The sequence below is a fragment of the Octopus bimaculoides genome, chromosome 2, assembly GCF_046866305.1.
Source record: "Octopus bimaculoides isolate indiv1 chromosome 2, ASM4686630v1, whole genome shotgun sequence".
Lineage (NCBI taxonomy): Eukaryota > Metazoa > Mollusca > Cephalopoda > Octopoda > Octopodidae > Octopus > Octopus bimaculoides.
In genome coordinates, this window is record NC_142929.1 from 116,276,376 (window position 1) to 116,289,853 (window position 13,478).

Genomic DNA, 13,478 nt, shown 5'->3' on the forward strand with positions numbered 1-13,478 from the left:
ACCTATATTCTACTTCCTCCCCTTTTTCTCTCCTTCTACCACTCTTTCTCCTTACCCCTCGCTGGTCACGTGTGTCCGGCTACTTCTTCCTTTCCTATCTTGGCCATTGCCAAGCTCGCACGAACTTTCTTCTCTCTTCCTTCCAGTTCGTCACATCACAGCGTACAGTATACATATACATTTTTTTCACGTCTGGCCTTATAGCCCTTCTTGTTTATTTCCACTGTTTCGTTTTCCTGTCTTGTTTTCTGTTCGCCACTACATTCCCCCGCATTTAAAGTAATTTTGCTACTATTTCATTTGACAGAAATAGTGGCAGAATCACTGTAAATATTTTACTCCGTGGATCTTAAACTATGTTAAATCATTTTGATTGTTCTTTATTTTCAAGTTCATGAATTCATCTGACGAAAACAGCTTCTTTATAATGATGTAATGTTTTCAGTAATCAATAAAAGGAGTGGTTGGAAACGGCCGTAATGGATTGACATTTCTATCTCTACTGTTACTCAATTATATTTTATTCACCTATCTCGGAATCTGCCCTTCGTAAATATTATGGACTGTATATTTAATATAATGTATATGTCTGAATAGCTCAACAGCAGATTTCTTGATTCAGCTGGGTCTAATTGTCTACATACACTGCACGAATATCATTCAGCCGGTTATTTACATAACGTTGTTGCATGTGTATATTATTCCGACCTAATGAGGTACCTCAGTTTAAGTACCTAATTCAACTGAATCATACTTGCGCGTGTATGTGTTTGCGTGCGTGCGTGCGTGTGCGTGTATGTGTGTGTGCGTGCGTGTCTATAGTTCAAATTTACAGAAAACAAAAGTCGAAGACAGGTGAAGGAACAAGAAGCCGGTGTATTAGTTTACCGCTCGGGAAGAATGGTGAAGTTTTGGCAGAAAGGATTGAGAGAAAAGAGAAGCGAAGAATATATGAACATATAACATGATGTGTGCATATATATATATATATATATATATATATATATATAGGTATGTAAATAAGTACACATCATATATATTCATATACATATAGGTGTGTGCGTGTATGTGTTTATGTACGTATTGGTTAAAAACATTTGAAAGAAGAAATTACAATTTGTAAGATAAATATAGGTGTGGTAGGAAGTTACCTTCCTAACCATGTAGTTCCTAGGTCCAGTCTCACTGCGTGGCACCTTTGGCAAATGTCTTCTATAATAGCCCGGAGAGACGAAAGCTTTGAATGGATATGGTAAACCGAAATTGAAAGAAGTAGAGAGAGAGGGAGGGAGGGAAGGAGGGAGAGATACATACATATACGTATGCATGTATTTGTGCATACAAACACATAAATATCATATGTATTTATATTTATTTTATTTGTTTATTTTACAGGCGGATTTTGCGATCCAGCCATATTTTCCGGTCGATATGGAACAATTGGTGGCAGCAAGCCTAAAGTGGCCACACCAAATGTCGTGGCAAAAATTGAGGAATATAAATTAGAAAATCCTTCTATTTTCGCTTGGGAAATAAGAGAAAAGCTTATGGCTGATGGTAAGCTATCTTTATCTGGTAATAATTGCTTTCTTATGATTAATGTATAAGGTGCGTGAGCTTATAAAGCGTGCTTCGGTTTTGGGAAGCACGTTCTTGAAAAATTTTTTAAAACTGTTTTCAAATTAGACATATGTAGCCTCCTCAAACCGCATTTTAAATTTTGGTGTATTTCTGTCCTTACGAAATCCTACTATATCTTATTAAAAGATAATTAATCTTTTGGCGTCTATATTTCGGTATAGTCTAAAGAAGTCTGCAGTGTAAGGATATTCCGTGTGTTCCTGCCTTATCACTGTGATTCGACCCGAGAATTACTTAAAAGGTAAACGCGCCTGCTTAATTGTCAATTGCTTTTACGAATAGGAATTCAGTTGGTCGAATGACTGAATGTCATCATCGAGACCGACGATGTATCCAACTCTTACATTCACACACGCACGCAAGCACCCCCCCCCCACACACACACAAATATTCATGCATACTTGCATGCATGCACAGGATTCCCAAAAGCAGACCGGAGAAAGCTAATTAGAAGACTGCAGACACAAGCCATGAATGTAACTGTCGAAATATGTAAGCTTTTCCAAAAGTTTAGCATATTAGTACATATAGACATGCAACAATATGTATGTGTATAAAAACATAAAATAAAAAACTCCAATAAGGGAATCTAAAAATCTGTTCTTACTCTATTGGCAAGAAATCTAGAAATAATATTATATAACATACATAACACATACATATATACATCCATGCATGCATGCATCCATGCATACATGTGGAATATATATGCACGTTACACACATAAACAGTAATAAAACACACATACACCTGTGTTTTATAGTGTCAGATACACTTACGACTGCAAGGTTAGCCATACGTGAATACATGCGTACAACACGCGCATATGTATGCTTACAACGCGCATATAGATATGCATACCACAACCAAATCGGGTAACAGCTAATCCCAATAAACTGTCTTGACGTAAACAGAAGAGCTTTGCTACTTTGTTAGTGATCAGCTCCAATTCTGCAAAGGAAAAATAAAACTAAATTATATTCCAAAGAAATATACGAAAAATGTACGCGCACACGCACGCGCGCACACACACACACACACACACACACACAAGCACACGGATACATACATACATAGATACATACTACCTTCGAAACGTGGAGTAGATGAACAGGGACAACCGATGAAAGGGAATATTCTTTATATTGCACGTCTCGTTTCTCTGTTTTTTTCGTTGTTTGAAAAACAGTTCGTTTTCTGTTTTCGTTTCTCATTGTGTTTGACTTTTTTTTTGTGATGTCCTGTACCCACATATGCATGTATTTATACATATAGATGTAGGTATGTATATATATGTATGGATATATGCATATATTCATATATTATTTATACTATTATATGATCGAACGCCACGCATCCTTCTCCAAGTAAGTTTATATATATATATATATATATATATATATATATATATATACACACACACAAATATATGTATATGTACATATATGTACGTTTATGAATTTGTATTGCAAGTCTCTTGATGTGAAACCGTGTGTTGAAACAGAAGTTGTATTTCGAGATGGTAGGGGTTTTTTTTGCCAAATAAACACACGCACTATATATTCATTCTTCATTCGTTTATTACTGTTATTATTTTAACTCATGTCCATTGTCCGGAAATCTTTAGTCACACATCTGTGACCTCTTCAGCGACACTTTCCGTCCTCGAGAGTGCTCCTGCTCCACTTAGTCCATTCTGTTCTTCTATGATGTGTATCTGTGTTCTAAGGGCCCGCAATTGTTCAACATCCTTCCAAGCAACCTTAGAGAACTACATGGTGTTGATGTGGAAGTTTTCAAGGAACGTCTGGACAGGTTTCTATTTGAGATACCAGATGAACCGACATCGCGGCAAAGAAGAGCAGCTCCGTCCAACTCGTTACTTTACCGAAAACAATATCGGAAACAACACCACTACCGGTGGTGCACCAGCATGACCTCAACACTGGGCTGAAACCAGTAAAAGATAAAAGATATATATATATAGTAAATCCAAAAAACAAGAACAAACACAAGAAAATAGCAACAATGCGAGGACGTGGTACATGCAAAGTATTAGGAGACGCTCTGGGAAGGAAAGAAAGATGGTTTTATGTTTCGAGCTGTGGTGTTATGAGCCAGGTTGTGTTGTAGGGAAGGATCGGAAGTGAGGGAGTTGGCATGTCCTGTCGGAAGTGAGGCAACAACAACAACAACAACAACAACAACAACAACAACAACAACAACAACAACAACAACAATAATAATAATAATAATAATAATAATCCCTTAATACCAAATTCTAAGGGGAGTAGTAGTAGGAAGTCTTTTAACCATGAGTACTAAATACAAGTGAATAAATGCTTGTGTAACTTTAAAAACAAAATTGTCTGTCCTTTAGAAAATCAGTGTTTAACGAAAAATATAGTGTATCAATGTAAGGTAATAATAGAGGATCATAAGTATTATTACATAGGTACATCTGCTACAGTTTGGAAATTTAGATTTCATAATCATTCTCATTGATTTAAATATGGAAAAAATGTAATTCTACAATTATTAGTAAATGTATTTGGGATTCAAAAGACAGGAACATTAAGTATGATTTAAAGTGGTCCCTTATTAGTTACGCACCATCGTACAATATTGGCAAATCTACATGTGATTTTGCCTTGAAAAAATGTGTTATATAATTACTTGTAACTTAATGTTATTAAATTTCAATGGGAACTTTAAAATGCGGTGTTGTCACAAGTTTCGGAAGATATTTAAAAATTTCAATTCTTAATTATAATTTCTTATCATATATCATATTATAAGCACAATATAAAAGAAAACTTTACTATATTTAATAAATAGATAACTAATTGTTGTGAGGTAGAATCTCTGTTTCTAATTGTCGTACCGTAGAATTCTTTTTATTCTTTTGTTGAATACAAAAAAATAGATTTTCTAGTATTTTCTGATATATTAATTTGAATATTTTCTATATCTAAATATGTTGATGCAACAAAAATGATTGTCGGCTTTGTATGGTGGAGTCAAGAATTAAAGATGTGATTTTCTTTAAGCGCAGGAGTGGCTGTGTGGTAAGAAGTTTACTGACCAACCACATGGTTCCGGGTCCAGTCTCACTGCGTGGCACCTTGGGCAAGTGTCTTCTACTATAGCCTCGGGCCGACCAAAGCCTTGTGAGTGGATCTGGTAGACGGAAACTGAAAGACGTCCATCGTATGTGTGTGTGTTTGTGTATCTGTGTTTATTCCCCACCATCGCTTGACAACCGATGTTAGTGTGTTTACGTCCCCGTAACTTAGCTGTTCGGCAAAAGAAATCAATAGAATAAGTACTAGGCTTACAAAGAATAAGTCTTGGGGTCGATTTGTTCAACTAGAGGCGGTACTCCAGCATGGCCGCAGTCAAATGACTGAAACAAGTACAAGAGTAAACGAGTATATGTGTGTGTGTGTGTGTGTGTGTGTACGTGTGTGTTTGTGTGTGTGTGTGCGTGTGTTTGTGTGTGTGTGTGTTTGTGTGTGTGTGTGTGTGTGTGTGTGTGTGTACGTGTGTGTTTGTGTGTGTGTGTGTGTTTGTGTGTGTGTGTTTGTGTGTGTGTGTGTGTGTGTGTGTGTAAATACGAACAAATTTACATATACATATATTGTATGTATGTATGTATAGACAAGCAGATAGACATCTCTGCATAGATAATTTTTGTTTCCACGCCATAATTTCAAAATCTTGATCAACACCTTCAACCTAACAGCTTAGAGAAATCGACTAAAGCGAGATTGGGATAGAGAAAAGGAAAGATTGAAAGTGAGGAGAGAAAAAGTGAGTGAGTGAGTGAGTGAGTGGGGCAAGAGAGAGAGAATGACATACTCAGACTGACTGAGAATACAAAAACCGAAAACTTTGATTTTGAACAATAAGTTTGTCGTTATTGCCAAAACATTCACACTATCACAGTAACACAGATTACCGAACTAAACTTCTAGCCTGCCTACTGTTTCATGTCGTACTCTACTTCCTTTCATACATTTAACAATAAAACGTTTTGTTACTTCCATTTTGAATGCCCTCATTATACAAAGGTGTCGCCAAAAGTTAGCTTCTACTTCCGGTTCAAATGAAGCTACAATCACGACCTAATATAAAGCTGGTCATATTCTTCACCTTACTCTATATACTTTGTGCACAAATTAACGGTATTCTTTTCGTCTAAGTTTGCACAGTGAAATATCTAGTTATTTATTTCATTTCTGTTTATCTTTTTATTTATTTATTTTCTATTTTATTGCATTTATCTTTTATTTATTAAGTTTTTAATTGTATTTATTTTTTTGTTTATTTGAGTTTTTGTCCACCTTACCACATCAAATAATATAACGTTATCTCTTTTTTTTTTCCTTGATAACTAATGTCATATTGTGAATGAGGCCACACTATAGTTAAATAGTGATAGATTTTGCACACTTTCCTTATTGAAGTCTGGCAGATTGAAGTGTGACTATACCTCGAGAAGTGTGAAGATTTTATTGTGGCTTAGACCCAAATCTGGCCTACTTGAACAGATCTACTATGGAAGAGTTCTAAGTGCGGCCATCCTTTCTTTGTGTAGATTAGAGACTACAATTTTAAAGTGTCCATTTGTAAAAACAGTAGAGAATGATTTGAAGGAATTTGAGCGTTCTTTCTCGTAGGTCGAAGGAACACACCGAGGCTCCCTCTTAATTTCGTATGAAGGAGAGTATCGCCATCTCTCTAAATGTAACCACTCGTAAACTGAGTTCCTATTGGTATATTCTCCGATTATCTTCTCGTAGCATATATTTTGGAAATGAACATATGTGTGTGCATGTATATTGTGTCTATATGTCAATAGCTGCTTAAATGAGTATCTATGTGTGTGTGTGTGTGCGCGCGCGCGCATGAGAAATGAACCAGAGTATTTCAAATGTACAGACCTTGCAAATCAGCCGTCGATCTTGTAAATTTTACTTGAAACCGCAAAGAACCATTTCAAAGAACTGTTTCAAAATGAATGTGACGTCAACCATAATCATTTTCACATGTATGTTTGTACAACTATAATATTGTTGGACTGTACCTCTTAGCCAGGATGTGCTTTATGTGTTGAACCGTAGCTATCTAACAGCTGTACCTTGATCTATCAAACATAAGGTACTTTCGATATTACAGCTGTTAAGTAGTTTTTATATTTGTCAAAAAGATTTTAAACTAGGCTAGAATGAAAACTAAAATGATACCGTGAAGTATATTTGCCACTTAAATGTGGCAAACCCTATACTTCACGATGTCGTGCAGCTAATGTTTATACCTCGCTCAGAGATTTATTATAAAATGATACCATACACAACATTATCAAATATGTCTTAGACGGTGAACGGTAATAATAGCACGGTAAAAATGACACAGGTAAAAATGACACAGGTAAAAATGTCACAGGTAAAAATGGCATAGGTACAATAAGCTTACTGGCACAACAAGCTTACTGAAATATACACTATTGGCAAAAGAAGAAGAAAGCTTTTACGTATGTATATGTTTATATAACGCTATGTATATAGTTACCGTCTATATCTATCTATCTATCTATATATATATATATATATATATATATATATATATATATATATATATATATATATATAATTAAAACATAGGGTAAAAATCATATATTAATTAATATCGATTTATTACCAGGAAGCTAGCACGTTTAAAGAATCAGAGAGATTCAGAAACAATATCTGCGATCTCAGGGGATTAAAGTATATTTTTATATATAACGTTGACCACTAAAGTGGACATTTAATGTGCTAGAAATAGACCACATCTTGTTGTTTTCTTTCGTACATTCTCCCATATATATATATATATATATATATATATATATATATATATATATATATATATATATATATATATATATATATATATATATATATATATATTGGGTTGTCCGGAAAGTTCGTGTCGATTTATAGTAGCTTACCTTTCGACTTATTTGCCATGAAACCACCTCAATTCTGGGAAGAGTGTATTTTCAAGTTAAAGGAAAGATGGAGACGCATTGTGCAACAAAATGGTTCAGATTTGGTCGATTAAAAATGTGATGGCAAGTATTTATTGACCTTTTTCTTTCCTTTAAAAATCGGCACGAACTTTCCGGAAAACCCAATATACATATATATATATATATATATATATATATATATATACTGTATAAATATACATATACATATATATATACTGTATGTGTGTATATATATATATATATATATATATATATATATATATATATATATATATATATATATATATATATATATATATATATATATACACATATATATACACACACTGTCTCTCTCTTCATCAATGTGAATGTATATATATGCACACGCATATACAGGCGTATACGGAATTGCATTCACCAAATATATAAACACCTAAACAAGTATGTACATGTTTATATGACTTACTTGGAAATGGATGCGTGGCGTTCAATCAAATAATACAATAATAATAATAATAATAATAATAATAATAATAATAATAATAATATATATATATATATATATATATATATATATATATATATATATATATATATATATATATATATATATATATATATATATATATATATATATATATATATATATATATATATATAATAGAAAAATGTTACAAAAAGAAAATAGAAACCACATGGGGAAATGTAAGGGGGAAGTAAGAAAAATAAGCAAAAATGCACATTGGAAATCAAAAAAAGTAAACGCTTTTTATGAAAAGTAGCGATAGATATATACAATTAGATGAACTGAGGTAGTAATAAAAGTAACAAAAGTCATTCTTGTGAATTGTTAAAGAGATTCAAAGGCATACCGGTTTCGTAAAATTACTGATCACTGCTTTGAATGAGCACCGATTACCGAACGGTGTCGGGTCTACTAGTCCCTGAGTAATGAGATTATGTGTAAGGGAGGTAAGTAGTTCTGGATTGGGTGCAATTAGGGTAGATATAAATCTGTAATGTGAATGGTGTATGGGATGTATAGGGGTTAGTGGTATTAATTGAAAGGTTAGTAGTGTTCTGTATTGTTATATGTTCATATTGAATTGTGGAAGATATTTATTGATGAAAGTTGCCCCATTATTCCTTCTTTGCTGTACTGAGATGTTTTGTGATTATTGATAGAAGGGGAAAATTAGGAAATTAGGATTAAGGTTCCTAGCACAACTTTCTATGTGTTCACTGACCTGTAAATGTCTGTATTGTGGGTGGCGGATTTGTTCTTTGTGGAGAGTGGTTCTTCGACGGAGTGATATTCCTGTTTGGCCAATATAATGATTACCACACCCTAAGCAGGTAATGGCATAGATTAGGTTTTCCGAGGCACAGGTGAAATTTGATTTAACCTTAAATATTTCATCTTGTTTAAAGTGGACTCTGAACCCTCTAAAAAGTGGGGGCATGTACCACAGTTAGGTCGACCACATTTTTTCACTTTTGGTTCTGTTGTTAATGGATATAGTCTTGCATTGGTTAATATTTTTTTCAATGATTTCGGTTGTATTTTGCTTTTGATAATTTTATGTGAGCCTATAATTTTGTTCATTGTTTTATCTCCTGTGAGGATAGGTAGATTTTGGATGATAATGTTGAAGGCTTTGTTGTTTCTAGGGTTATGTGTGGAGATGTATGAGAGTATTTCTAAGTCTGGTGTAGTATTTCGGTTGACTTCCCTTAATGTTCGTATATCTATTTCCTTATCTCGTTTAATGCCATCATTTATTAATGATATTGGACAATGTCTTTTGATTAGTATTGATCTGAGTTCACGGAGTCTTCGTTCACGAGTATAGGTGTCCGAAACTATGGTACAGATTCTTTTCGCTAGATTATAAGGTATATTAATTTTTATGTGTTTAGGTTGGTATGAGTTGAATAATAGGTATTGTTTAGAATCTGTGGGTTTATAGAAGATGTCTGTTTCGATGTGGTTATTGACTATTTTAATTGGGATATCAAGAAAAGGGAGTTGTTTACTGCTGTATTCCATGGTGAATTGTATGTTGCTATTAATATTGTTAAGCATTATTTTGAAATCGAGGAGTTTTTCCATGCTAGGAGTAGATAGACAGCCGGCAACTGATGAAGGGTCGTTCTTTGTGTTACTTGTCCTGTTTTCCATTTGTTTCTCTCGTTGTTTGCGTATTGAACTCATTTGTTAGCTTGCGTATTTCATGTTGTTTACCGTTGGTGACGTCCTGTACCCATATATGTATGTGTGTGTGTGTATGCATATATATATATATTTATATGACACTATGTATGTGTGTATGTATGTATGTATGTATGTATGTATGTATGTATGTATGTATGTATGTTTGCATGTATGTATAAAGTGAAGAATGGAACTAGTAAAATACGGACTACGAGCCAATATTGTATATTTCAGTAAGCTTACTGTGACAGTTTTACCTATTTTTTTCACTTGTACCATGTTTACCTATGATTTTAAATCAGGATATGTATCAGCATGTAAACATTTACTTCAAAGTGAAAGTCAATTTCGTAAGCTATTGTGACATTCTGCCAATTAGGCATGGTTGTCATACTAAATTATAAGTCCCCTTCCGCTGTAATATATGAATCTAGTCTGAGCCATATAACGTATCGAGTGCAAACAATTATAAAGCACCCTTCTCTGATATATTACTACATATCAATATAATAGTTCATGATGTGGCTTTAATTAGCACTAAATGATAATCATTTATTTCACTCTATTCTTCTCAATCCTAGCATCGCACACTCCAAATTGTATCAAGATCCCGCATAATGCACATTATATACCGAAGGTATAAAGAGGGACAATCTAGAGAAATACTTTTTTTTATCTGTTGTTTACAGATAAGGTACAGAGACACCCGGCTTCGATGCAATGTTTACTGAAGGCATAAAGAGATTTTTAACGTTGTTCTGGTGTTGACTGAACAGATAACGAACAGGTATAATTTCAGAGTGATTTTGCCTTGATCTAACGTTTAATGGAGACAGAAAATGGGACATTGATTTCTAATGCTTACTGAAAAGATACAGAGAAACTTAGCTTTGATTTAATGTGGTTTAAAGAATTGAAGAAGATGGAGATGTGGTTTTCACCTACAATTTACTGAAGGGCTAAAGAAGAAAATTTGGTTGTGAAATGTGAACCGAAAAGCTGAAGATGAAGACTTTTCTCTGATCCACCATTACATGAAGAGCTAAAGATGAAATCTTGGCTTTAGATATGTTGTTTATTGAAAGGTTAAAGATAAAGATTTAATTTTGATCTGCTTTTTAATGATGGGCTAAAATCATGGCTAGAGACAGAGGTTTGGTTTTCACGTGTTGTTTATTGAGTGGTTAAAAAGTTAGAGGGTTGAGTTTCATAAGAAGAGAATTAACTTTGATATGTTGTTTACTGAAGGAATAAAGATGAGGACCTAGATTTAATACAAAGAGACTTTTCCTTGTTCTATTCTTTACCATGAAAAGGCATGAAAAGGAAAAAAATAATAATAAAATTAGAGTGGGAGTGAGTGTAATAGCTTTGATAACAAAGAATGATAGGAAACTGGGGGTGAACATCGATTTTAAGTAAACTATAAAGTTATATGCTGTCTCAGCAACATTAGCTGACACATGAGACATAAAAGAGGAGAGATAACAACATAATGGAATTCAGATAGAAACGTGTGTCGCTCCTACAACATAACTTTTACAAGAAATCAATTGATAACTCTCTTAGGAATAAACACATTTAAACAGAGCTACCTTCTTTCTTTCTATACCACATTTTCTTTTTTTTTTCTTTTTTCTGTGGGAGGTTTTGTCTTTCTTTCCGTCTGTTTGTCTATTAAGCTCTCTCTCTCTCTCTCCCTCCCTCCCCATCTCCTCCTCTCTCTCTTAGTCTCTTTGTCCATTTTCTCTGTTTACAAATATCAATGCCCGTGTCCATTTGTGTTGCATGTTTGTGTGTTTGCGTATGTGTGGTGTGTGTCTGTGTCTGCCTGTGTGTGTGTGTGTAGTGTGTGGTATGTGTGGTGTGTGTGCGTGTTTGTGTGTATTTGTAGGTTTGCTTGTGTGTGTGCGCTTGTGTGTGCGTATGTGTGTGATGTGTGTGTGGCGTGTGTGGGTGCGTGCGTGTTTGTGTGTGTTTGTGTGTGTGCGCTTGTGTGTGTGCGCTTGTGTGTGTGGTGTGTGCGTATGTGTGTGTGATGTGTGTGTGGTGTGTGTGTGTGTGGTGTGTGTGCGTGTTTGTGTGTGTTTGTAGGTTTGTTTGCGAGTGTGTGTATGCTTGTGGGTGTGTGTGTGTATTTGTGCTTCTTACAGTAGATATAAAATATTTAAGTAATCGTTCTTACACGGGAATTATTGATATCTATCTGTGCGATTCCTTGTTGTCAACCGAGACAACTATTCCTTGCACCTGCTCGTTATTATACATTTTGCCGCTGATCATTAGAACGTAAGCAAACATGTAAATACCACACTGAAAATTTAAACATGGAAATGCTTTAAACTTCTTATATATCAATATATCTCTTCAAGTGTGCCTTCAAGTGTGTGTGTGTGTGTGTGTGTGTGTGTGTGTGTGTGTGTGTGTGTGTGTGTGTGTGTGTGTGTACCTGTGTGCATGTGTAAACACCAGTGTGCACTTGTTTGCTTATAAGTTTATATGTGTTGCCTGCTGTTTAGAGCAGAGATTCGTGACGGAGGACGCATGGACCGGTGGGGGAGGGGCTGCCACATTCTAAGAAAAGCAAAACCTGGAAAATTAGAGAAAGGAAGAGTACTTGTAGGAACATATGTGGTAACTGACTAAGCAGTTAACTGAGCAGTCTAATGTCCTGTGTCCCATCATTGTAATCCTGTTAATCTATTCTTGAAAGAATGTATGTGTACAAAGAAGCTCTTGAAAGAACTTATGTCATAGAGAGTCAGGAAACAATTTTCTCTGTCCTTAAGCAACTCAAAATGTATTAGCACAACATAAGACGTCTGATCTTTTCATAATTTCCAAACCTGAAACAATCGCTGAGACACTGGAAGATGGTGACTTATCATGTGATACACAAAGATATGAAAGAATAATTTGATGATCTTTTAAGCCTACATATCCCGGGTTAGATTAGAAATCATTTGAAATTAAACCTATTCAATTCCAAGCAGAGATTCAATATTCAATTCCAAGCAGAGATTCAATAACATTTGATTGATCCTCGCACGTCGTCAATTCACTCTGTTTCATAAATTTTTCAAATAAATTGCCAACGCTATGGGAGAAAACCCCAAATATATTTATTTTTATTTTTCTCAGGTGCAGATTTAAATAAGGTAGTTGCGTCAACAAAATCGAGGAGCAAATTTGACATTACAACAAAAAGTGACATTGCAGCAAAAACTGACATTGCAACAGAACATGTTCGGTAAAATCATCTACTGACATAAACGAAATATTATACCGGCTCCCCTCCTATTTACTGAATATACTGGATGTTGTGTTTTCCTTCTGTTGTAGTTACTGTTGGAATATTTACTATTGTAACAAAGTGCTACAATAATTATTGATATAATTGTGTAGCTATAATCGGTGTATAATAACAGTAGACATACAGAACAGTAGTGTTGTGTTCTCTCATTCTTATATGAATACATGTTTCAAGTGGCTTTTAGAGAAAATGTTTTACGTTTATGGAACGAGATTATATATGACTGTGGGTATCATATCAGAACCAGACACTAAATATACTACGCATGTCTAATATTAGTAATTTTTACA

General features: G+C 34.4%; 1 protein-coding gene across 1 annotated transcript in view; it reads left to right on the forward strand.

Annotated features, from left to right (window-relative positions):
• Window positions 1-13,478, forward strand: part of LOC149137212 (paired box protein Pax-6-like) — a 49,810-nt gene that overhangs the window by 24,948 nt on the left and 11,384 nt on the right. The window contains exon 3 of the mRNA XM_089347524.1: window positions 1,396-1,557. Within this exon, the coding sequence (XP_089203650.1) occupies window positions 1,396-1,557 (162 nt within the window). The remainder of the gene's footprint in view (window positions 1-1,395; window positions 1,558-13,478) is intronic.